The 24,818-nt window shown below is 47.5% G+C and overlaps 1 protein-coding gene across 8 annotated transcripts in view; it reads left to right on the top strand.

Annotated features, from left to right (window-relative positions):
* The window catches only part of CARD11 (caspase recruitment domain family member 11), a 137,673-nt gene that overhangs the window by 78,783 nt on the left and 34,072 nt on the right, over positions 1-24,818 (top strand). For 7 of the 8 annotated variants that reach the window (XM_084818275.1, XM_084818276.1, XM_084818279.1 and 4 more), the window contains exons 12-16: positions 3,817-3,920; positions 9,155-9,207; positions 10,525-10,636; positions 11,882-12,083; positions 19,118-19,244. In XM_084818275.1, coding sequence (XP_084674401.1) covers positions 3,817-3,920; positions 9,155-9,207; positions 10,525-10,636; positions 11,882-12,083; positions 19,118-19,244 — 598 coding nt within the window. The remainder of the gene's footprint in view (positions 1-3,816; positions 3,921-9,154; positions 9,208-10,524; positions 10,637-11,881; positions 12,084-19,117; positions 19,245-24,818) is intronic. The other variant, XM_084818280.1, reaches the window with a different exon arrangement.

The following is a 24,818-nucleotide window of genomic DNA, read 5'->3' as shown; positions in this document are numbered from 1 at the left end:
GGGAACGGTCTTGTGGAGCATTAATGAAAGGCCTCTTGAAGAATGTAAAAATGGAGACTGTAGGAAATGCTCCCCGCAGGAAATTGAAAGAACTGTCTGCTATGGACATGAATTATGCTGCCTGGGGTTTGTTGCAATACAGTATCTGCTCTAGATTGGTGCTGCTAACAATAGTTAATGAGAGGCCAGTGTAATATAACAGATAGTGTTGAACCCTGACCAGGGAATGATGGGTTCGAATTCCCACTCGACTATTCAGGGCACTAAACGGTCTTTGGGGGTGGGGGAAGTCACCATCTTTTAGCCCTGGGGTCTCCAACATAGTGCCCGTGGATACCTCACAGACAGATCTCTTGGTGCCTCCCAGGCTCCCTGCCCCTTCTGATTTTTATTTTATTTCTTAAAGATGTCTTTATTTCCTTTTCAATTGGGAGAGTAAACTTCTGCCCTCCAGCACCACTTTGATTTGGGTTTTTGGAGCTCAGACTCTACCTCTTCCTTGTACTTAAGTTTTTGGGCAAGTGACTTTTCTTTTAGTCTCACCAGTTTGCCTTCTGGGAAATGAGTGTTTTGTGACCAGCCATGCCCACCGTGGCAGCCATTTTATGATTGGGCAAGCCTGCCCATGGCAGACATTTTGTGAGAGGACACGCGATATTTTCCTCAAAATTCGAAACATGCCCACTCACCCCAAATTTTAGCCCTTGATGCACTGTAGGGGTCCTATGCTTTACACACACACACACACACACACACACTCACACAGAGAGAGAAAGAGTCAGCAGCTCTCAGTGGGGGAGAGAGGGAAGATTTGGGTCTGTGCAGCAGGGTTGGGCTGAGATAACTGACGAAGAGATGAAGCAAAACAGAGAGCTTCAGCTGTTGGGTGGGATAGAAATGTAAGAAAGAAAGCCAGAGAGGCAAGATGAGGTCTGTTCCCACAACGACAATTGAGACAAAAGAAGCTTCACTATGCCAGGTCAGATTATTCATTCTTCTAATGCAGTATTGTCTACTCTGATTGGCAGCAAGTCTCTGAGGTCGTAGGCAGAGTGAGTTCTTCCTTTCTCATTGCCTGCCATAAGGATGAATGGATCAGTTTATTTCCTGTCTGTGTCAGCTTCGCATATGTTCATTCATAAGTCTGTTTCTACATCAATCTGTGATTTAAAAAACATACACACACACACACACATTATTTCGAATATATTTCTGCACAGAACACTCTTCTACACATTTTATCCCACAACGTGCATTTTAACCTAAAGTAATGCATTTTAATGTGCATTTCGGTACCTTTTTTTTCCAAGCCATGAACTGTATTGCAGATTTCGGAGAAGTGTGAAAATAAAACGGGAACTGCATTCTGAGCCATGTATTAGTAAGAGAAGTGCAGATCATGCTGGCTCTCTTAAAATACCGACCAGATGAAATCCTTGAGCTTCCCTACCTGTTCCTTTTTTAAAAACTTGAAAAGCTGGGGATTGAACCTGGGACCTTCTCCATGCAAAGTGAGTGCTTTGCCGCTGAGCTGTAGTCCCTCTCTTAAGATGGTCCTTAGCATCTGGCTGGGGCATGCTGGGAGTTGTAGGATCTTTTTCTGTCCGTGCATACGATAGCGCCCTCCATGACCTAGATTGTTTCCTATGAATCTGTCCTCTCTCTAAGATCAGACTACAACTCCCATCACCCCCAGTCAGCACAGCCAACAAGCATGCTGGCTGGGATGATGAGAGTTATAGTCTGACACACCAGGTTGGGGGAGGCTCCTCTAAAGCCATTTATTGAGGCTCTCCTACATATCCCTTTACCTTATGAATTCAGCTGCTGGGGACGATGGGTTGCTTGTGGCACCCAGCCAGTGGAACTCCCTGCCCCAGGAAGTATGGATGCCCCCCACTTTACCCGTGCCAAACTGCCTTAAGACATTACTCCCCCCTCCCCCAAGAAGCTGTTAATTTTATCTGCTGTGTAGCATTTGCTTTCTGTTTCAGTTTTGGTTCTTCACGTTTTTCCTTTATTTTTATTGCTGCTCGTATTGTTTTGATTGATTTGTTTTAGCTTGTTTTGTTTTGTTTTGTCCATTGCTGTTTTTATTCTACACCATCTTGACCCGCCTCGCTTGCAGAAGGAGGAAAGGTTGGCCATTGGTACCCTAATAAATAGGGCCAGCCTCAAGGGTAGGCATGGTTGGGCACTTGCTGAGGGCCCACACCCTAGCAGGGGCCCAATGGCAGGGGTCCAACCACTGACAAGAGCCCCCTGGAATTGCTCCTCCTCTTTGCCACGGCAACCTGCTTGTTCACCTGCCTCTCGCTCCGGCCCAGACAACGGTGGTGTTGAGAAGGGGGAGCAGGAGATGCCGCGGCCACCTTGCTCCCTGGCTCTCTGCCTGTCAAGCAAGCAAGCGGGGGCAATGATGAGAAAGAGGAGGAGGAGCAAGCACAGCTGGTGACCATGGCGGTGCAGAGGTCAACTCAGTGAGGGAGGGGGCTCATGGAAGGTGCCTTGCCCCTCAAAAACCTGTAGCCAGCACTGCTACTAAATAAAAAAGGGCAAAAGTGGAAACTAATTTCTTTGCTTAAATTGAATCCATTAGGTGGAAGGGGGATGAAATAACCCGTTAGGCATTATGTAAATCACTGCCCTGTGATGAATACACTGTCATACACCTCGCAATGAGACATGCAGCCAACAAGCACATCTGGAAAGGCATCAAGATGGAGAGATACTGAAGTACCCAGCTCTGACTGTCTGATCTGTGAGCTGCACACAAATCTTGTTTTGGGAGGCTTTCAGAGGCTGCCTTTCCTGTACGCTTGAGCATCGTGCAAATATCTTCAATCTACTGAATATATCAGGGGTCTTTAACCTCTTTCAGTCTGTGGGCCAAATTCCATTCTCAGGGACTGTATTCCCGTGGCGGCTGGGGCCAAAAATACCAGCATATTTTAGCTTAAAGCTCTTACTGCCAGTAACTAAGCCCTAGGAGAGACATTTCTGATGGGATTATTTGGTCTTGCTGCCTCCTGTTAGAAAGGCAGGTAGCAGAGAACAAAGCAAAAGGCAGAACAGCATGAGCATTTACCAGTCCCACATGCACATGAGGCTAAAAAGAAGACCACACCACTCTTCAGTGAAGAGAAGGTAAAACAGTTTACTCACAGTATTCTTGCATAAAAATGCAGGTACAGCATAGAGTTTCAAATGGAGTTTATTCAGTCCATTTCTTTGTTCTATAACGCCGGCAGGAGAGAGAGCAAACATGTGTGCTCCCAGCAGCGGAGGAGGTCAGAGAGAGAGGGGGGGGAAAGGGAAGGGAGGAGCAGGAAACCATACTGTAGGCCATAGAGATCCTAAGGCTAGCTGTGGTCCCAACTCCCATGAACTAACAGCATCACTGCCCCCTTCCTGTAACATATAGGCGAGCTTGTGATATTCCCAACGATTTCAACCTTTAAGAATTGTGGGAGCGGGGGGTAACCTACAAAAGTTGGGAAAGCCCCAAATGATTGGTAGTCAGGGGAAAGGGGGTGGGACCAGGGGAAAGGAGGTGCGGCCATCTGGGGAAACCTGGCGAGCCAGATTGGGACCTCAGGCACTCCTGCGGTTCAGCATCCCTGATATAAATTGGTATGAACTGACAAGAACATTGCAGCTTTAAGCTGCAAGCCTTTGCACGCTTACCTGGGAGAAAACCCCACTGAACTCTAGGGATGGATTTCTGAGCAGACCTGCGGAGGATTGCATTGCTGATGGGTTGCCGGTCTGTTTGTGTTCACTTGTTGATTTCTGGCCTTGCTCGTTGAATTACAGCAAACACTGCGGAATCGCAACCCCAGCATTATGTCCACCACCCCAGAGCCACCAGGAAACGACTCCATAGTCCGGCGTTACAAAGAAGACGCTCCCCATACCAGGTAGGTGCCACTAGACCAATAAGGGATGGTCTGCGAGGTCCGCGAGCTTTGCGTAATCCTCCATCCCCTTATAAGGTGAGTTTGGGATTTCTGCATGCAGAACGGGGCTCACATTCCAGAAGAGAAGCCGCATCTGTTCCAGCCTCTGGGATCACACTGGCAAGGAGAGCCAGTGTGGCTTATCAGTGGCAGCAACGACAGCTCTTCCCCAGTGGCTGGTGGCCATCATCCTCAGAAGCCATGTAGGAACGATCATATAGCCCAGGGGCGGACAACTTGTGGCCAGGGCTGGCGTCAAGGGTGGGCATGGTTGGGCACCTGCCGTGGGCCCACACCCCAGCAGGGGCCCATTGACCAGACCCTCCTGGAGTTGCTTCTCCTCTTCACCATTGCAATCTGCACGTCCACCTGTCTCTCACTCCGCCCAGACAATGGAGGTGGTGAGCAGGAGATGCCGCGGCCTTCTGGCTCCCTGGATCTCTGCCTGCCATGCAGGCAAGGGGTAGCAGTGATGAGAGAGGAGGAGGAGCAAGACCAGCTGGGGGCCGTGACGGTGAGAAGGCAGGCTCACTGAGGGAGGGGCCCCACAGAGGGTGTCTTGCCCAAGGGCCCTCAAAAACACAGAGCTGCCATTGTTTGTGGCCCTCCAGATGTTTTGCCCTGCAATTCCCTTTGGCCCTCGTCAGCATAGCCAATGGGAAGATATACAGTCAGGGCCAGAAATATTGGAACAAGGATAACTGTTTTCGCACTTGGCCTCTGTACACCACCACACTGAAGTTGAAAGGAAACACACCCCGATGGGAGCGAAGTCAGGACTTTCAGCTGTAATTCAAGGGGCTTGACAAAAGTGGGGTACTAACCATTCAGGAAGCACAGCCAGTGGCATACACACGCACCCATCGTCGGTGGCCCATAAGTAATGGAACGAATGGCTGACAAGCAGCTGCATGGCCAGGTGTGGCCTGTGGCCTGGGTATCCCATGACCAATCAAGCAGATAAAAGGCCTGGAGGTGGTTCTGAGTGTTACATTTGCATTTGGTAGCTGTTCACTGGAACTCCCAACACGAGGTCCAAAGAGGCATCCATGCAAGTGAAGGAGGCCATCATTAGGCCAAGGAAACAAACTAAATGCATCAGAGAGATCGCAAAAACAGTGGGAGTGGCCAATACAACAGTTTGGAACATCCTGAAAAGGCCTGGAAGACTACGGAAGACAACTCAAGTGGATGACCACAGAATTCTGCTCATGGTGAAGAGGAACCCTTTCACAACATCCAGCCAGGTCAAGAACACTCTTGCGGAGGTAGGAATCTCATTGTCAGCATCTACAGTCAAGAGATGGCTTTATGAATGTAAATACAGAGGCTTCACAACAAGGTGCAAACCACTGGTAACGCTCAAGAACAGAAAGGCCAGATTAGCCTTTGCCAGCAAACACCTAAAAAAGCCTGTCCAGTTCTGGAATAAGATTCTTTGGACTGATGAAACCAAGATTAACTTGTACCAGAACGATGGGAAAAATATTGAGAAGGAAAGGAACAGCTCATGATCCAAAGCATACCACATCATCTGTCAAACATGGTGGAGGCAGTGTTATGGCATGGGCATGTATGGCTGCCAATGGAACCGGGTCACTGGTGTTTATTGATGACCTGACTGCTGATAAAAGCAGCAGGCTGAATTCTGAAGTGTATCGGGCTATACTTTCTGCTCAGATTCAGCCGAATGCTGCCAAACTGATAGGGCGCCGCGTCATTTTGCAGATGGATAATGACCCAGTCACCTAATGCGAAGAGAAAACTCTCTGGAAAAGACCCTGATGCTGGGAAAGACTGAAGGCAAAAGGAGAAGGGGATGGCAGAGGGTGAGATGGCTAGATAGCATCACCAATGCAATGAATATGAACTTGAGCACGCTCCGGGAGAGAGCGCAGGACAGGAAGGCCTGGCGTGCTCTGGTCCATGGGGTCACGAAGAGTCGGACACGACTGAACAACAATGACCCAGAACATACAGCAAAACCTACCCAAGAGTTTCTCAAGGCCAGGTCAGTCACCTGATCTCAACCCAATAGAGCATGCTTTTCACTTACTGAAGACAAGACTGAAGGCAGAAAGACCCACAGACAAGCAGCAGCTGAAGGCAGCTGCAGTAAAGGCCTGGCAAAGCATCTCGAGGGAGGAAACTCAGCATTTGGCCATGTCCATGGGTTCCAGACTTCAGGCAGTCATTGACTGCAAAGGATTTTCATCCAGGTATTAAAGGCAACCCTTAAGTTTGAAATGATGTTGGTTTGTTCCATTACTTATGAGCCACCAACGATGGGGGTGCGCGTATGCCACTGGCTGTGCTTCCTGAATGGTTAGTGCCCCACTTTTGTCAAACCCCTTGCATTACAGCTGAAAGCCCTGCCTTCGCTCCCATCTGGGTGTGTTTCCTTTCAACTTCAATGTGGTGGTGTACAGAGGCCAACTGCTGAAACAGTTATCCTTGTTCCCATATTTCTGGCCCTGACTGTAGGCCAATGCATCTGGAGGCCAAAACAACTGGAGTGCTCGAAGCTTCTCACCGCTGCTGTAACCCCCTTGTCCCCAGAATTCCCCTGGGGACAATGCTACATAGCAGCGTCCCAGAAGGCATCCAGGGGAAATGGGAGCTGGCAGCCATGGGCAACCAAGAAGAGCTCTCATGACCACCACTGCTGCCACCAGCATGCCGCCCCCCTTATTTTGGCACCCATCCAAAAAAGAATCGAAATTCCCTCCCCCCCACTGCTTCCAAATGCACTACATACAGATGGAGTGACAAACATGGGGGAGAAGGAGGCATTTTCACTCTGCCCTAAATTGATAACCTCATTTGCACTGGTTTCTGTAGCCTAAAATAATTGTTGGGGGCATGCACAGGCCATTTAGGGGGGAAGAAAGAGAGGAAACGAAATGCTGCCAGTAGATGAGTAGCAAAAAGCGGTCTTATTGTCCTGAAAGTTGGTTTTGGCTGGTCTCTATGCATGGGGTTTTCCTGGCTTTATTTATCTATGAATGCTTTTCTTGTAATCTCTTTTCCTGTATACTGCAGTGGGGTGTACCTTTTCACACACACACACCCCAACACTGAGAGACAAATAAACGCACTTCCCCTCATTTCCTCTTTTTCTTCTGTTTCTGAGGCCCACTATGTATGCTGTGGTCCCAACTCCAAATGTTAAATGTATATATGCATCATTTAAAGGCCACATTCTCCCCTTTTTCTCCCGGGGCTTGAGGAAGCAGGATCTGGGGAGTCTCGTTTAACAGCTTCCCAGTTGGCAGCATTCCCGCTCTTATCTCTGATCGCAGATCCAAGATAAGAGCGGGGATTCCAACAAAGGGGGTCCTTCAAAGGGCGGGTCTTGGAAGCCAGATGTGGAACCTCCGCAGGGCAGATTAGAGGCCCAGACTGGAAACCAGGGGTGTTTCTAGGCACTTAAAAGATTCAGGGCCCAATTTTCCCATTGGTATCTAAGGAAGGGGTGTGTTTTTCTAAGCTTAGTTGCCCTGTGGAGGGGAAATTGGGGGGAGGCACAATACACAGTCAAGTGTGATACCCCTGGAAACCCCCACCCCTAAGCTTAGGAAAACACTCCCATTGCCACTAATAGAAAGATTTTTTTCCCTATGCTTCATTGCTGGGGGGCGGGGCGGGCATTGCAGCTTGTGGGGAGGTGGGAGTTAGAGGGCTATGGGAATAGATCCAGACCAATGAGTAATAGATTCGGGGCCAGCCCTGGTTTGACCCTTTCTCCTCCTGTCCCTTTCCCATATGAAATCCACACACACACACCGCCTCCCAGAAAGCTGCAAATTGCCTCCCTGGGGAAGAAGACAGGTGCATGATGGGACTGTTCTTTCCTCCTCCCTCAGTGGCACTAATAGCAGCTTTGGGGAGTGGGATTTTTGTGGGAGAAAGGGTGAAGCTCCCTCTCCCAGGACCATGGCCTTGAGCCAATTGAGAGACTCCACAGCTGTTTTTCAGCGTTTCAAAAATACTTCAAGAGATCTGATCCCCGATCTCCCATAAAATATTTACTTTGGCCCAGAAATACAAGTTATACAAGTGGGAGAGTCATGTGGTTGTATTTCCTCTCCATACTCCCCCCATCTGATCTTCCTCTTGCAGGAGAACAGGTATGCTTTTCCCTTCAAGAGAAGCTTGGAGCGGTGAAAAAGCCAAGGTGGAAAGGTTTAAGCAGCTCCTCCTCTCCGGCTGTTCTTCTCCTTCCGTCTCTGGCCCCCAGGGGCTGCTTTTCATTTTAAAAAGTTGGGGAAATGTTCCATGTAATTGTGTGCAACACCTCCTTTAGCCCTCTGAGAGGTGGGACTGCAGATCCCATCATCCCCAGCCAGGAATGGTGGGAGCAGTAGTCCAGCACCTCTGGAGGGCACCAGGTTGGGGCAAAGCTGTCATCCTGCTTCAAGACCACAGCTGTCATTGGGTTGTTTTCTGGGTGCTGCGTTTAGTGAAAGACCCACCCAAGGGGGAAATGTGTGTGAAATTGTCAGAATGCTTTTGATGGTATTTGACAAGGTGATTGGGGCAGCTCTGTTTTTCCTTTGCATCTATGCTACCTGAAAATACTTCCTTTCGACGGGAGTATTGCCACTGGTGAACCTCTGACATTTTGAATGCCTGGTGGATTTTAAAAACAAGAACAAATCCACAACAAAAAAGCACCACTCTTCTGAGTACAATATGCAGCGTATTGAGACATTTCAAAAGCCAGAGCTGGAAACAGTGAGAGCAGCCGAACCAGTTCAGGACTGCTGGAGAGACGTGCATTCCCTCCTATAGGAAACCTCATGACATCCCTCCTGGGGACGGGTGGGGTAGGGGGAACGTTTGCTTCTTTAGAAATATCCTGCCAATCTGCCACTCCCCCCTGGGCATTCTTCTCCGGATGATCCTTCTCCAACCTTACCCCTCCCTTGCTTCACACATGCCTGTCTCTGTTGGCACAGTCTAGCTGTTTCACCTGGCACCTCAGACAGCCTCCTACGTTGGAGGCGTTTCGGCTGTGAGTCTTCTGCTATCTGTTGCTGAATGCTACGATGTGTAAAAAGTGTGTGTGTGTGTGTGAGAGAGAGAGAGAGAGAGAGAGAGAGAGAGGGAGGGAGGGAGGGAGGGAGGGAGACAGAGGGAGAGACAGAGAGAGAGGCAGGAAAGAAACGATCTACTTTGTTCCTTAATTCCAGTCTGACTGAAGAAGACAACGACAGTTTTGGCTGTGATGGTTTGGAGTTAGAAGGTAAGGACTTGGAGAATGCTGTTCCTTCTAAAGAGGAATGCCCCAAGTTGCACCATCTGGTGCATGGAGGTGCTGACCCTTGGGCCTGCTTTAGCCTGAAGGGAAATGCATCTCTTTGGCCAGTGTTTTATTACATTACGTATTTTTCTATGACTAAATTTGCATAAGATTTCAGAAAGTAAAAAACTTGTCCACAAGTCTGTGAAATCCATGTGACTCAGTAAAAGACACTCTGTTGCAGAATCTGTGGGTTGGATGCATAGAAACCGAACTCATTTGTTCCCATTGTGGATTTCTCTGACATCCCTACATGCCTAACTGGAGAGCCTGGACTCTGTACCTGGGATGCTCTGTCCAACTACCATGAGCTATGGCCCACTTCCACAATTTATTCACAGACTGCTTTATATCGAGGCAGACCCACTGGGAGTGCTGCCTACTCTAACTGGCAGTTGCTTTCTACGGCTTTTGGCAAGGGTCATTTCCAGGTACACTTAACTGGAGGTGTCAGGGATTGAACCTGGGACATTCTGCATGCAAAGCAAGGGCTCTGACACTGAGCTATGAGCTATTTTGGACCTTGGATAGCTCCTTTAGAGTTCTGACTGGTTCTGACTGAAACCCAGAGCGGATTCACTGGCAGGGATGAGTCCAAGCCCCTTGAGATGTCTGACAGCTCCGATTCTGAATCGGAGTTGGAACAGCTAGATCAGAGTCCGGGCGAGGAACTTTCCCCAGAGCCCCAAGGTGCTGGAGGAATTCCTCCGAAGGCCTTGACAAACAGATGGCCCAGGCTGAGTCACTGCCTCCTCCTTCCACCATGAGAACTGATGTTTCAGAGGAGGAGGAGGAAGAGGGGTGTGACTTGAGAGATGCTAGAGAGCATCGCAAGTCGAAGCGGGAAGAGTTAGGGATGGGGCTCAGACTCTCCACCAGGACAGCCACTCTTAGAAGCCAACACAGGAGGGAGCTGCCCTAAGCGGGGGGCATCACTGCAAGGCAAATTTGGCCATGAGGTTCACGGGCAAATTGTCGGCAACTTCACTACCCTCCGGGTCATCTTCTCTGATTAGAGTTCTCAGATTAGTTGTTCAGGGCCTGGGGCAGTCTGAGAGCTTCCTTGAATCTGCCTTTGTAGAAAGGCTAGTCTTTCGCAGAATAAAGTCATAATAGCCTGAAGCTTTGACTCTCTGTGGTGTTGATTGTGAAGAGAGGGAGGACAATCTATTCCTGGCATTCACCGCCCCACTGGCATCAGAGCTGCCAGCCTCCATGGCCCTTTCCCCTCGTAATGTTTTTCTGTCTCTACTTTTCCAGATGACTTTCATGACAGGTATTCCTCGCTGCCATCCTCTTCGTCTTCCCACCAATCCGAGGGCCTGGACCTTGAGCAAGTGAACTCCATTTTCAGGAAATTCTCTCTGGAGAGGTACTTCAGCGAATGCCGGGTCAGCTGCAGGAGTGTGATTTCTGGGCCGGTTTATACAATCAGCAGAACTAAGCAGTAAAACCCTTTGGGGGGTTGTACTCCTATGGTGCAAAGCTCAGTGTGAATGCTCCCCCATGGATAAATCAACTTGTCTGTTGTCAGGAGAGGAGTTCAGCCTGGCCATTTTCCTCTTCTGCTACTTTTCTATATGCAGGGAGGGTGCACTGGTTTCTCAAGGGAGCATTCCAATATGTAACATCCCTCCTGACCCTTAAATGGTACAGTCCAGGAAAACGTTTTACTATTTGATGACCACATAAACTGGACCTCAGGTCAAGCCAGGGAGGGGAGACCGGACCTTGGGAAGGACAGGAAATGGTCAGCAAGGTCCTGATTCTGGCATTCAGGCCAAACTTTAGAAAGATCATAAAGCTCTTTGCATAAACTAGGTGCTACAGAAATCTATTAGAATGGACACAATCCACTGAGAAGTTCTTCAGTGCACGTCTCATAAAAATGAATGAAGCTTGGCTTGCATAGCTCCAGCGTATTTCATAGGGTCTTCTGCAGAACTACCTAGTGGATCATGTCCAAACATTAATCTGATGTGCAATTTGCATCCTCACTACCAAGACTGAAACAACTTAGTGGGTAGTATCCAATGTTAGTCCTACTTCAAGTAGACCTATTGAAATGAATGACTAACTTAAGTCTCATGCATCGCAGTGGGTCTGCTCTAAGTAGGACTAACAATGGATACTGCCCTATATCTTTTTCTGTTATGGCTAAAAGACAAAGCCTTGGGTACGTTCACAAAAGATTCCCATTTGATTTGATTGATCGCATCGAATTATCAGCCACTCATAAATGTGCATGTTCTGGACAGAGTAAGTCCCATGGAGGCCAGCGCGAAGCTTATTTCCTGGTAAGTGTTCTTTAGATTACAGCCTCAGAACATCTTTTCCAGAACCTTTGAGTTTGTGAACTTTGGGTTCCTTCTCAGAGCCAAACTTCTGCCTTAGATTGAAGACAGCTAGAATTGCTGAGGAGGTGGCCTTGCTGAGTTTGGTCTGCTTTTCCGGCCATTAAACCCTTCAAACCTGATCAAAACCAGTTGTTGTTGCAGTACTGTATGTTGCCATCAGCTCCTTCCTCATTTATCCTGGGCACCGAGTTCCTATTTTAAAATCCTGGATGACTTGCAAGAAGCCAAGGAGAATGTCGTCTCTCTTCTCGTTGACCTAGGCCGTTCCGTCCCTCGGTGACGTCTGTCGGACGCCTCCACAACACACTCCATGCCGTCCAACAGATTGTCTTGAATGGAGACAGCCTGAGCTCAGAGATCACTCTGGTGGGGGGGAACAAATACGGAAGCTTTGTCAACTCCGTCAAACTGGATTCCCCAGCAGAGAAAGCAGGCCTTCGGGAGGGTCACCAGCTGCTTCTGGTGAGTATTTCGGCAGTAAGAAATCGGCTTTGACACTGCAGCATCTGACCCTGGCCTGCCAATGTTTCGTTCTGTGTGTGTTTTCTTTTTTATTGCCACGAGGAATGACCGTATACCAAATCTGACTCTTTGTCCAACAAGCTCAGGGGCCGTAGCTCAGTGGTAGAGCGCACGCTCTGCATGTGGGAGGTCCCAGGTTCAATTTCTGGTAGGGATGTCAGAGGGATCCGTCCAGGGGGTGAAGCTCACTGAGCTTCACTTGCTGAAAGAATGCAAGCTGTGTGTGAGGGGAGGACCTATATATTCCAGTGATCTCTGGGTAGGTGGGGAGCATTACAACTCTATGTGCTTTGTGCACGGGCACATACATTACGCATGCACATGCATCCTTGTGGGATTCCCGCCAGCAAGGGCTGAGCCACCAGTTGGAGGGTGTGCTTTGCCCTCACTGCAAGAACACTTCCCCCCATAGGAACGAATGGCAGCCATGGACTTCTATCATTGATCTTCAGTGGATGAGACAGGAACTAGTACTGCAGGGATGCAGAACTTCAGGCCCTGGGCCCAAATCTGGCCTTCCGGTGTTCCCCAGATGGCTCCACACCTTTCCCATGGCCCCACCCCCTTTTCTCCAGCCACTGATGATTTGGTGGTTGCCCACTTTTGTGTCTCTTTTCCCCATTCTAAAAGATTGAAATGCCTCTCCTAAGGCTTGGTAATGGACAGAAAGAGCTTTAAGCTGAAGTATGTTGGTATTTTGACCACACCCTTTCCTTCGGTCCTGCCCACCACTGGAATCCCCCCCCCCCGAGAGCTTCTCTGAAGTGCAGTTTGGACCTTAGGCTGAAAGAGGTTCTGAACCCCTGCACTACTGGATCGTGAACTGACCTCAGCTGGGTCACAACATCAGTATTACCACTGTAGTGGAAAAAATGGTAAAAAAGAAGAGGTCGATCCTCACATGCATATCTGCACGCCTGTTTTAAATTTGGTACCGTGTTTTAAATCTTTGCATTGCTGCTAGGTTCTATTTGGTTATTGTTTTTTATTTTATACTGTAGTTTTAAACTTTTACATTTTATCCTGTTGCATTTTATGGTTTGAATTACTATGAACCGCCCAGAGAGCTTTCGCTAGCAGTGGGTATGGAAATGTAATAAATACATGAATAAAGGTGGATCCCAGGACTGGAAAGGTTGAGAGCGCCTGACTTACAGTCAGGGCCAGAAATATTGGAACAAGGATAACTGTTTTGGCAGTTGGCCTCTGTACACCACCACATTGAAGTTGAAAGGAAACACACCCAGATGGGAGCAAAGTCAGGACTTTCAGCGGTAATTCAAGGGGTTCAACAAAAGTGGGGCACTAACCATTCAGGAAGTACAGCCAGTGGCATACGCACACCCCCATCGTTGGTGGCTCATAAGTAATGGAACAAACCAACATCATTTCAAACTTAACGCCTGGATGAAAATCCTTTGCAGTCAATGACTGCCTGAAGTCCGGAACCCATGGACATGGCCAAATGCTGAGTTTCCTCCCTCGAGATGCTTTGCCAGGCCTTTACGGCAGCTGCCTTCAGCTGCTGCTTGTTTGTGGGTCTTTCTGCCTTCAGTCTTGACTTCAGTAAGTGAAAAGCATGCTCTATTGGGTTGAGATCAGGTGACTGACCTGGCCATTGAAGAACATCCCACTTCTTTGCCTTCAGAAACTTTTGGGTAGGTTTTGCTGTATGTTTTGGGTCATTATCCATCTGCAATATGAAGCAGCGTCCTATCAGTTTGGCAGCATTCGGCTGAATCTGAGCAGAAAGTATAGCCCAATACACTTCAGAATTCAGCCTGCTGCTTTTATCAGCAGTCAGGTCATCAATAAACACCAGTGACCCGGTTCCATTGGCAGCCATACATGCCCATGCCATAACACTGCCTCCACCATGTTTGACAGATGATGTGGTATGCTTTGGATCATGAGCTGTTCCTTTCCTTCTCCATTCTTTTCTCTTCCCATCATTCTGGTACAAATTAATCTTGGTTTCATCAGTCCAAAGAATCTTATTCCAGAACTGGACAGGCTTTTTTAGGTGTTTGCTGGCAAAGGCTAATCTGGCCTTTCTGTTCTTGAGCGTTACCAGTGGTTTGCACCTTGTTGTGAAGCCTCTGTATTTACATTCATAAAGCCATGTCTTGACTGTAGATGTTGACAATGACATGCCTACCTCCGCAAGAGCATTCTTGACCTGGCTAGATGTTGTGAAAGGGTTCCTCTTCACCATGAGCAGAATTCTGTGGTCATCCACTTGAGTTGTCTTCCGTAGTCTTCCAGGCCTTTTCAGGATGTTCCAAACTGTTGTATTGGCCACTCTCACTGTTTTTGCGATCTCTCTGATGTGTTTATTTTGTTTCCTCGGCCTAATGATGGCCTCCTTCGCTTGCATGGACGCCTCATGTTGGGAGTTCCAGTGAACAGCTACCAAATGCAAATGTAACACTCAGAACCACCTCCAGGCCTTTTATCTGCTTGATTGGTCATGGGATACCCAGGCCACAGGCCACACCTGGCCATGCAGCTGCTTGTCAGCCATTCGTTCCATTATTTATGAGCCACCGGCAATGGGTGTGTGTGTATGCCACTGGCTGTACTTCCTTAATGGTTAGTGCCCCACTTTTGTCAAGCCCCTTGAATTACAGCTGAAAGTCCTGACTCCGCTCCCATCTGGGTGTTTCCTTTCAACTTCAGTGTGGTGGTGTACAGAGGCCAACTGCCAAAATCCTTGTTCCCATATTTCTGGCCCTGACGGTATGTGGGAGAAACGAGAAGGACATGAATGGGTTGAGAGCCAACTCTTCTCCTTGGTGACCCCATCTGCTGAGAATCCAGCTTGTTCCTATCTGCATAGCTCCCCCTCTTCATCTGCATAGTTCTGTTTCTTTGTCATGTAGCGTGTGATGGAGCTTGTTTGTTTATCTAGGGTGCAAACATATGCATCTCCAGACAGCAAAAAGTCCTACAACTTCCAGCATGCCCCAGCCAGCAACACTGGCTGGAGCATGCTGGGAGTTGCAGGACTTTTTGCTGCCTCGACATGCATAGTATTGTTTGTTTTTTAAATCAACCTTTATTGTGAATTTTAACAAAACAAACAAAATAACAAAACCAAAAAGTCAAAAATATAACAACATATTCTACAATCCTCAGTTTCAAATATTGCAATATTCCAGGGAGAAAAAAAGAGAAAAAGAATAGGTTATACATTGTTGTTGTTGTTGTTCAGTCGTGTCCGACTCTTCGTGACCCCATGGACCATAGCACGCCAGGCCTTCCTGTCCTGCGCACTCTCCCGGAGCGTGCTCAAGTTCATATTCATTGCATCCGTGATGCTATCTAGCCATCTCATCCTCTGCCGTCCCCTTCTCCTTTTGCCTTCAGTGTTTCCCAGCATCAGGGTCTTTTCCAGGGAGTTTTCTCTTCGCATTAGGTGGCCAAAATATTGGAACTTCAGCTTCATTATCTGTCCTTCCAATGAGCACTCAGGGTTGATTTCCTTTAGGATGGACTGATTTGACCTCCTTGCAGTCCTGGGGACTCGTAAGAGTCTTCTCCAGCACCACAGTTCGAAAGCATCAATTCTTCGGCGCTCAGCCTTCCTTATAGTCCAGCTCTCACAGCCATACATTACTACTGGGAAAACCATAGCTTTGATTAGACGGACCTTTGTCGGCAAGGTGATGTCTCTGCTTCTTACTATGCTGTCTAGGTTGGCCATAGCTTTCCTCCCAAGGAGCAAGCGTCTTTTAATTTCATGGCTACAGTCACCGTCTGCGGTGATCTTGGAGCCCAAGAAAGTAAAATCTGTCACTGCTTCCATTTCTTCCCCTTCTATATGCCAGGAAGTGATGGGGCCAGATGCCATGATCTTTGTTTTTTTAATGTTGAGTTTCAAACCAGCTTTTGCACTCTCCTCTTTCACCCTCAACAAGAGGCTCTTTAGATCCTCTTCGCTTTCTGCCATTAGGGTGGTATCGTCTGCATATTGGAGGTTGTTGATAATTCTCCCAGCAATCTTAATTCCGACCTCTGATTCACCCAACCCGGCATTTCTCATGATGTACTCTGCATATAAGTTAAATAAGCAGGGTGACAATATGCAGCCTTGTCGTACTCCTTTCCCAATTTTGAACCAATCGGTTGTTCCATGTCTGGTTCTTACTGTTGCTTCTTGACCCTCGTACAGGTTTCTCAGGAGACAGGTAAGGTGGTCTGGTACTCCCATCACTTTAAGAATTTGCCACAGTTTGTTGTGATCCACACAATCAAAGGCTTTAGCGTAGTCAATGAAGCAGAAATAGACGTTTTTCTGGAATTCTCTTGCTTTCTCCATGATGCAGCGAAAGTTGGCGATTTGATCTCTAGTTCCTCTGCCTCTTCTAAACCCAGCTTGTACTTCCGGTAGTTCTCGGTTCGCATACTGCTGAAGCCTAGCTTGTAGGATTTTGAGCATCACCTTGCTGGCATGTGAAATGAGCGCAATGGTGCGGTAGTTTGAACACGCTTTGGCGTTGCCCTTCTTTGGAATTGGAATGTAAACTGACCTTTTCCAGTCTTGTGGCCACTGTTGAGTGTTCCAGATTTGTTGGCATATTGAATGCAGCACTTTAACAGCATCATCTTTTAGGATTTTAAATAGCTCGGCTGGAATACTGTCATCTCCGCTAGCTTTGTTGTTACTAATGCTTCCTAAGGCCCACTTGACTTCACTCTCTAGGATGTCGGGCTCAAGTTCAGTGACCGCACTATCATGGCTATCAGGGACATTCAGATCTTTCCTGTATACTTCTTGTGTGTATTCTTGCCACCTCTTCTTAATCTCATCTGCTTCTGTTAGGTCCCTGCCTTCTTTGTCCTTTATCATGCCCGTCTTTGCACGAAACGTTCCCTTGAGATCTCCAATTTTCTTGAAGAGATATCTAGTCTTTCCCATTCTGTTGTTTTCCTCGATTTCTTTGCATTGTTCATTTAAGAAGGCCTTCTTGTCTCTCCTTGCTATTCTCTGGAACTCTGCATTCAGTTGGGTATATCTTCCCCTTTCTCCCTTGCTTTTCGCTTCCCTTCTTTCCTCAGCTACTTGTAAAGCCTCATCAGACAGCCACTTTGCTTTCTTGCATTTCTTTTTCTTTGGGATGGATTTCGTTGCTGTCTCCTGAACAATGTTACGGACCTCCGTCCATAGTTCCTCAGGCACTCGGTCTATCAGGTCTAATTCCTGAAATCTATTCCTCACCTCCACTGTATATTCATCAGGGATATGATTTAGGTCATACCTGAACGGTTTAGTGGTTTTCCCGACGTTCTTCAATTTAAGCCGAAATTTTGCAAGAAGCAGCTCATGATCTGAGCCACAGTCAGCTCCAGGTCTTGTTTTTACTGACTGTATAGAGCTTCTCCATCTTTGGCTGCAAAGGACATAATCAATCTGATTTCGATATTGACCATCTGGTGACGTCCATGTGTAGAGTCGCCTCTTGTGCTGTTGGAAAAGAGTGTTTGCTATGATCAGCATGTTCTCTTGGCAAAACTCTATTAGCTTTTGTCCTGCTTCATTTTGTACACCAAGGCCATGCCTGCCTGTTATCCCGGTGATTTCTTGACTTCCTACTTTAGCATTCCAATCCCCTATGAGGAAGAGGACATCTTTTTTTGGTGTTAGTTCTAGAAGGTGTTGTAGGTCTTCATAGAACCGATCAACCTCAGCTTCTTCGGCCTCAGTGGTTGGGGCATAGACTTGAATTACTGTGATGTTGAATGGTTTGCCTTGGATTCGTACTGAGATCATTCTATCATTTTTAAGATTGTACCCCAGTACTGCTTTTCCCACCCTTTTGTTGACTATGAGTGCTACTCCATTTCTTCTAAGGGATTCTTGCCCACAATAGTAGATATGATGGTCACCTGAATTAAATTCGCCCATGCCTGTCCATTTTAGTTCGCTGATTCCCAAGATGTCGATGTTCAATCTTGCCATCTCATGTTTGACCACCTCCAGCTTACCTTGATTCATTGAGCTGACATTCCAGGTTCCTAAACAATATTGTTCTTTACAGCATCGGATTTTCTTTTCACCACCAGACACATCCACAGCTGAGTGTCCTTTCGGCTTTGGCCCAGCCGCTTCACTCTTTCTGGCGCTACTTGGAAATACCCTCTGCTCTTCCCCAGTAGGATATTGGACACCTTCCAACCTGAGGGGCTCATCTTCCGGCGTCATCTCTTTTAGCCTTGTGATACGTTCCATGGGGTTTTCTTGGCAAGAATACTGGAGTGGGTTGCCATTTCCTTCTCCAGTGGACCACATTTTGTCAGAACTCTCTGCCATGACCTGTCCGTCTTGGGTGGCCCTGCACGGCATAGCTTATGGCTTCACTGAGTTACGCAAGCCCCTTCGCCACAACAAGGCAGTGATCCATGAAGGGGAGGTTATACATACACTTCAGTAAAAGCAGACCAGATATGCACATATAACTCCATTTGCAAGTTACGCCTATATACCACTCTTTCAGATGTTGCTAGTATTGTTAAGTCTTCAATCCATTGTATTATAGGTGATGATGCATAAGATTGTGCCGTTATTTATTTAAAATACTTTGAAGCCGACTTTTTGGGGTTCAACCCTCTGGTTTATCATATCGCTGTTTACAAGAGACTCATTCCAGAAGCAAAAGTGAGCATGGGACATGCCTCATTTCTCCAAGCCTTTCCTTATATCTTGGTAGTTGCATTTATAGGACAGACATGAATTCCCCAGCAGAGTTATCAATATGTCCATGCTGCTATTTCATAGTCAAGAGATCAGGGGCAGCAGAGAAGACAGAGAAAAAGAGGGAGAGAGAGAAATTATTTTCAGTGTTAACTGTTGCATCCTCCCTATTGCAAAAGAATAAGGCAGGTTGTTTGTTCCCAAACGCTGTTAACTACATAGTTTAATAGGTGGAATAATCACCTCAGAGGCGAGAATAACACTACTTTCGTATCTCTAGGTGGAGGGATGCATCAGAGGGGAAAACATGAATGTTCCCTTGGATACTTGCACAAAGGAGGAAGTTCACTGGATAATTCAGAGGTGTAGTGGACCAGTTACGCTGCACTGTAAATCGAACCATGAAGGTAAGGTATGACATGTGGCCCATCACAAACTTTTAGGCAAGTATGGATATTGATATACAATATATGGGGCCAGGTCAAAAGAGAATAGGGCAACACACACACACCCTGCACCCCCCAGCTGCCAGAATAAGCTACTGTTCTTTCAGCACTCCCTGCCTGTTCCCGCAGTCAGTGGTAGGGATGTGCAAACCCAACCCCGTCCGGGTTCTCCACGCACCCGCCCAGCCCCTGTCTCCACTCGCCGGTCCCCAGACAGTGCTCGAGCCCCTCCCGTGCTCGACAAGTGGCCCGCACTCACCCCAGCGGCCTCGTCAAGCTCCGTGGTCACCATATTTTGAAAAATAAAATGCTGATTGCAAAAATGGACATTTTCATGAATGCATATATTTGCATACATGTGAAATACGTATGCAAATATGCACGTTCGCGAAAATGGCATTTTTGTGATCGCCATTTTATTTTCAAAAATGGCGACTGGAGCGCGACGAGGCTGCTGGGGTGAGTGTGGGCTGCTTGCCGAGCGCGGGCAGAGGGAGAGCGGGGGCAGGGCCTCAGTGAGTGGGGCTCGGGGGTGCGGGCAGGGGAGGTTCCACCAGATTCCCGGATGGAATCAGGTGCCTGCACCATCCCTAAGCAATGGTAGATGTTGACATACTAACAGAGACTTCTTCTGTATTTGATGGCTGTGCCCCAAGTTCCAGGTTTTGTGACAGATGGTTTGGCATTGAATTAAACAGAAAATGGGAGTTGTTGTTCCCATAGTCTAATTATGGTGCGTAACAGGGAGAGCAATCCTATGGCTCCTAGACAGTCGGTGGGGGGCATAGGATTGTTCCGATTCCTGGATCCAAAGTTGGAGACAGTGCTCCGACCTCAGACACAGGAATCCGAGCTCCCTGCACCCACCCTCTCGCAGCCAGCATGAAGGAAACCAGACCGGCTGCCCTCCGGGGTCACAAAGGCAACCGAGTCGTGCTGGTGGGTGGGGAAGCAACAGCTTATGCCATATCCCCAAGTCTCCCCAGCCTCCACCCCTCCCCCTCCCCGAAGGCACACCTAGACAGGTGAAAAAGCCCACGTCGCTAAAGGGCAGGGCGAGAGTTGCAACAGAGGTGAAGATCGCACCTCCTGCTCTGCACTGGATACTCGCAAACCTCTGAGTTCGGAGTCTTTCGAGTATCAAGGGCGGATCCAATAGGACTGAATCCTAAACAACCAAAGGGGTTCAGGTCTAGCAGCTCCAGTAGAATATTGCTTGATGTGTTGTCTTTTGCCGAAATGGCAATTGCTAAAACTGGCACGGTTATTGAAAACATGGGAAATCTTGAAACCAATTTGGTCGACACATACTTCCTTTGTTTTTTTCAGAGCAGAGTTTTTGACTTTGGGATGGAATGGGCAAAATTTATGTTATGACCATGACAGAAACGTCCACAAGCATATTGAACTGTGAATTATGAACTCTGCTTATGGATTAATGGGGAAAGTCTGTTTTGATGTTATAGCTTTTTGATGTATGTCTGTTATGCACTTCCAAGCCTGCATTTATGATTTTATGTACACAGAGTGTGTGTGTGTGTGTGTGTGTGTGAGAGAGAGAGAGAGAGAGAGAGAGAGAGAATAAATATAGAGAGAATGCCATTCAGAGTCATGGCTTCGCTCCTTGAAATTGCATGTGGAAGTGTGCAGAGCAACAGGTGAGTTTGTGAGTCTCCAGTGTTGAAACTGAAGCTTGTGGGAGAACCTCTGGAGTACCTGCCGTGCCAGCTTGTCAGAGCTCGGCTATAAGAAGCATTCTGAGGTGAGCCAGGAGCCAGAAACTGTGGCACAAGCCAGCTCAAGATATTGTGCTGCCTTAGGTGAAGAGCAAGGAGTCACCTTCTCCCATTCCATGTACAAAAGGCAACTGGGCTGTTCCTTCAACGCTGGTGATGAGACAGCCTCCTCCACCACAGCTAAAGGGAAAAGGCAAGTTTAGGGGGCACAGGGCAGGTCTCTCCTCCAATACCTTTCTACCACCCCCAGCATCTGTTGCCTGAGGCAACCGCCTCATTCTGCCTAATGGTAGGGTGATGTCAGGGTGGAAACTGAGCCCATAGAATCCCAGAGCAGTTCTGATTCTGAGGAGGAACAGCAATCCGTGGGAGAGGAGCCAGCTCATCCCTCACAGGCACAGCAGCTGGCAGAGATTCCTCCTGCCGGCATTCCTGAGATAGATAGTGACCCTGGCAGTGAGAGAGTGTGGGAGGGGGGCTTGCTAGACGCTCGACGCAGACGCAGGGAGCGACAAGCGATGGAGGGCGTGGAAAGGAGGCGTATTTCCATTTGGCGCGCAAGCAATGGTCGTGTCCCGTGGACCCAAGGGAAAGAGGGAGGATCTCTCCCTAGCCCATAAGTTCAGGGTCTTCAAGGGACTCTCCTTCAAACAGGGACCAACTGCCTAACCCGGAGCATATGCCACTCTGCTGTTCATTGCTTAGTCACTGGAGATCAGCATCTGAAAGAGTCATTAAGTTGTAAAAGGATTAAAGCCTTGAAAATAATCCTTTTGTCTGTGTCTTGAGTTGGCTATTGGAGTAGACTGAAAGAGGCCGCTAGGGCGCTCCTGACAGGCTGGCCCTGCAAGCCAGAAGACCAAAGAGTAAGTTGGGACTGGAGGTCAAGCCAAGAGTCAGGGTCAAAGAGCAAGCCAAAAGTCAGGACATAGAATAAACTATGGATGCAGGAGCATACCTTCATGCTCAAGCAAGGCTCAGGTGGATCAAGAAGCCCCTCTTATATCCCTTCCTGTCCAGGAAGGTCCAATGACTAACCTGGGCGGGCAGATCTGGAAGGTTACTAGTCCTGATGCCTCTATGCAACCTTCAGTATCAGAGGCAGTATGCCTATGTACACCAGTTGCTGAGGAACATGGGTGGGAGGGTACTGTTGCACTCATATCCCGCTTGTAAGTTTCCTGCGGGCAGCTGGTTGGCCACTATGTAAACAGAATGCTGGACTAGATGGACCCTTGGTCTGATCCAGCAGGGCTCTTCTTAGGTTCTTACTGAGATTGAGAAACCTGCCACTTGTGGTTACATGATGATGGGAGCCACCAATTTTATTTACTGTCACTTCCACATCCGCCTTACACATATGGCCACCATAATTAATGTGATTGCAGAAGACTCGTTTTTGGTTTGTTTATTTGAGCCACCAGGACTTAAACAAGTTACCTAAATGAGTGACAGAGATGCCACACACATGTTGAAAGGTTGTCCCAGAGAGGAAGGCCAGCATCTCTTCTCGATCATCCCAGAATGCAGGACACGGAATCATGGGCTCAAGTTACAGGAAGCCAGATTCCAGCTGAACATCAGGAAAAACGTCTTGACTGTTAGAGCAATATGACAATGGAACCCATTCCCTAGGGAGGTGGTGGGCTCCCCCACACTGGAGGTATGCAAGACGAGGCTGGACAGCCATCTGTCAGGGATGCTCTGACTTGGATTCCTGCATTGAGCAGGGGGTTGGACTTGATGGCCTTGTAGGCCCCTTCCAACCCTACTATTCTATGATTCTATGCCTGTCACCCATAGAAATTTGATCATCATCATAGCTGGCATTAGGACAGGAAGGCCTGGCGTGCTATGGTCCATGGGGTCACGAAGAGTCGGACACGACTGAACGACTGAACAACAACAACAACAATAGCTGGCATATTGTAGGAAATGCTTTGAAATACCTCCCTCCAAAATCCATTTTTAAACCCCATAGAAGGAATGTGTACTTGCTCTCTCAGAGTACAGAGGTTAGGGGAATTTGGGAAGTTGAATTGCTCACTGGGAAACAGTTCTCTCGTTCCCCCTCTTCTTTTATGTTTTCAAACATAAAAAGGAATGCTACACTTGGCAGAAGCAAAAAAGCAAGATACAGACTGTGTAAGGTGCCAATTAGAGTTAATTATGAAATGATTGAGCTGCACTTTATACTAGGCACGCACACGCAAAATCATAATACACTTTAAAGGGTGGAGGATGTAAGGGTTTGATTTGATTTGATTTTTACCTGTGTCCTTTCGTAGAGAGGATCAGGGTAAACAGCTATCAAAAAAAGGGGTCACCTTCCCTGTTTTTTATGAGGAGTTCTCTTTTTTATTTTTATAAATGCTTAACATCTGGTGATAGGTTTCTCTGTGTATTCTGGCTGCTAGGTTCAAAGAGGGCAGTTTCATGAGAGAGCCCCATAGCTCAAGGGTAGAGCATATGCTCTGCATGCAGAAGGTTGAATATCCAGCATTTCCAGTTAAAAAATGGATCAGATGGGAACAACCCTTCTCTGCCTGAGACCCTGGACAGAGTAGACAATGCTAGGTTATCTAACCCAGGTTGGACAAATTGTCCAACCTGGTATAAGGCAGCTTCATTTGTTCCTAATGACTTAATGGCCTGGTTTGCACGTAACTGTAACCCACGGTATAGATTGTTGAATCCTAGGTTGTCGTGAGGTGTGAATGTAGCCATGCTAACAAATGATGGTTTCTTAACCATAAAGAACCCGGAAAGAGAACCCATGGTTTGTTGTTGGGTTGTGAACTTTGAGTTGTTTAAACCATGGGTTCTCATTACATGCGAACCAAGAACCCTAGGTTGTTCATGGGTTGTTTCACCAAGCTACAGAGGTGGTGGGCAAGAGCGGTAAAAAAACCCAAAAAACAAAAACCAGCTGCTCTACATACTGATACTACAGCACCACAAAGGCATTTGGGATACAGGGAGGGAGCAGGCAAAGGAGGAAGGAAACAAACAACCAGGGATTGAGAAAACAAACAACAGATTGTTTGGTCATCTGCCAGACAAATCCTGGGTAGGGCAACAAACCATAGGTTAAATATTTATTTATTTATTTATATTTATTTATTTCATTTCTATACCGCCCAATAGCCGAAGCTCTCTGGGAGGTTCACAAAAATTAAAACCAAACAACACACAATAAAACAATTTAAAATATATAGAACATTAAAACCACAATATAGCAATACAACCATAATAAAACCTAGCAGCAGTACAGGAGTTTAAAATACAGATTTAAAACAGCAAGGATAAAAATTTAGAAAGCTAAAATGCTAAAATGCCTGGGATAAATAAACCATGGGTTAGTGTTATATGCTAACCAGGCCAATGAGAGTAACCCAAGAACTAGAAAAAAATAATCTGTTACTACTAGAGGCCATTGCCAGAGTGGATGTACATGCCAAAATCAATGTCTAGCTCATTGGAGACTACCAGAATCCACTGCTAAGCAGTGCTGCTTTGAGGAGGGGGGTGAGATCTAGCACATATTATCAGAGAGCATATCTTGAGGAGGCATAGGGATGGTCAGGGCTGACTTGTAGGCAGCCACTAAGGGTCAGAGGTCAAGCTGGGAGGTGACTCCACGTGTTGAACCGAGAGTCAGAAGAGGGAGCAAAACCAAGATTCAGAATGAGCTAGTGCAGGGATGCCAGAACCTCAGGCCTGGGGGCCAGATCCAGCCGTCCTGGGGTTCCTCAGAGGGCTGGCCCCCTGGCCCCACCCACTTTGGTATTTTGGCACC

The sequence above is a fragment of the Heloderma suspectum genome, chromosome 12 (genome assembly GCF_057233095.1).
Source record: "Heloderma suspectum isolate Gila_16-S chromosome 12, 16-S_ref, whole genome shotgun sequence".
In the NCBI taxonomy this organism is placed as follows: domain Eukaryota; kingdom Metazoa; phylum Chordata; class Lepidosauria; order Squamata; family Helodermatidae; genus Heloderma; species Heloderma suspectum.
The sequence above is the reverse complement of the archived record's forward strand: the minus strand, read 5'-3'. Positions and strand labels throughout refer to the sequence as shown.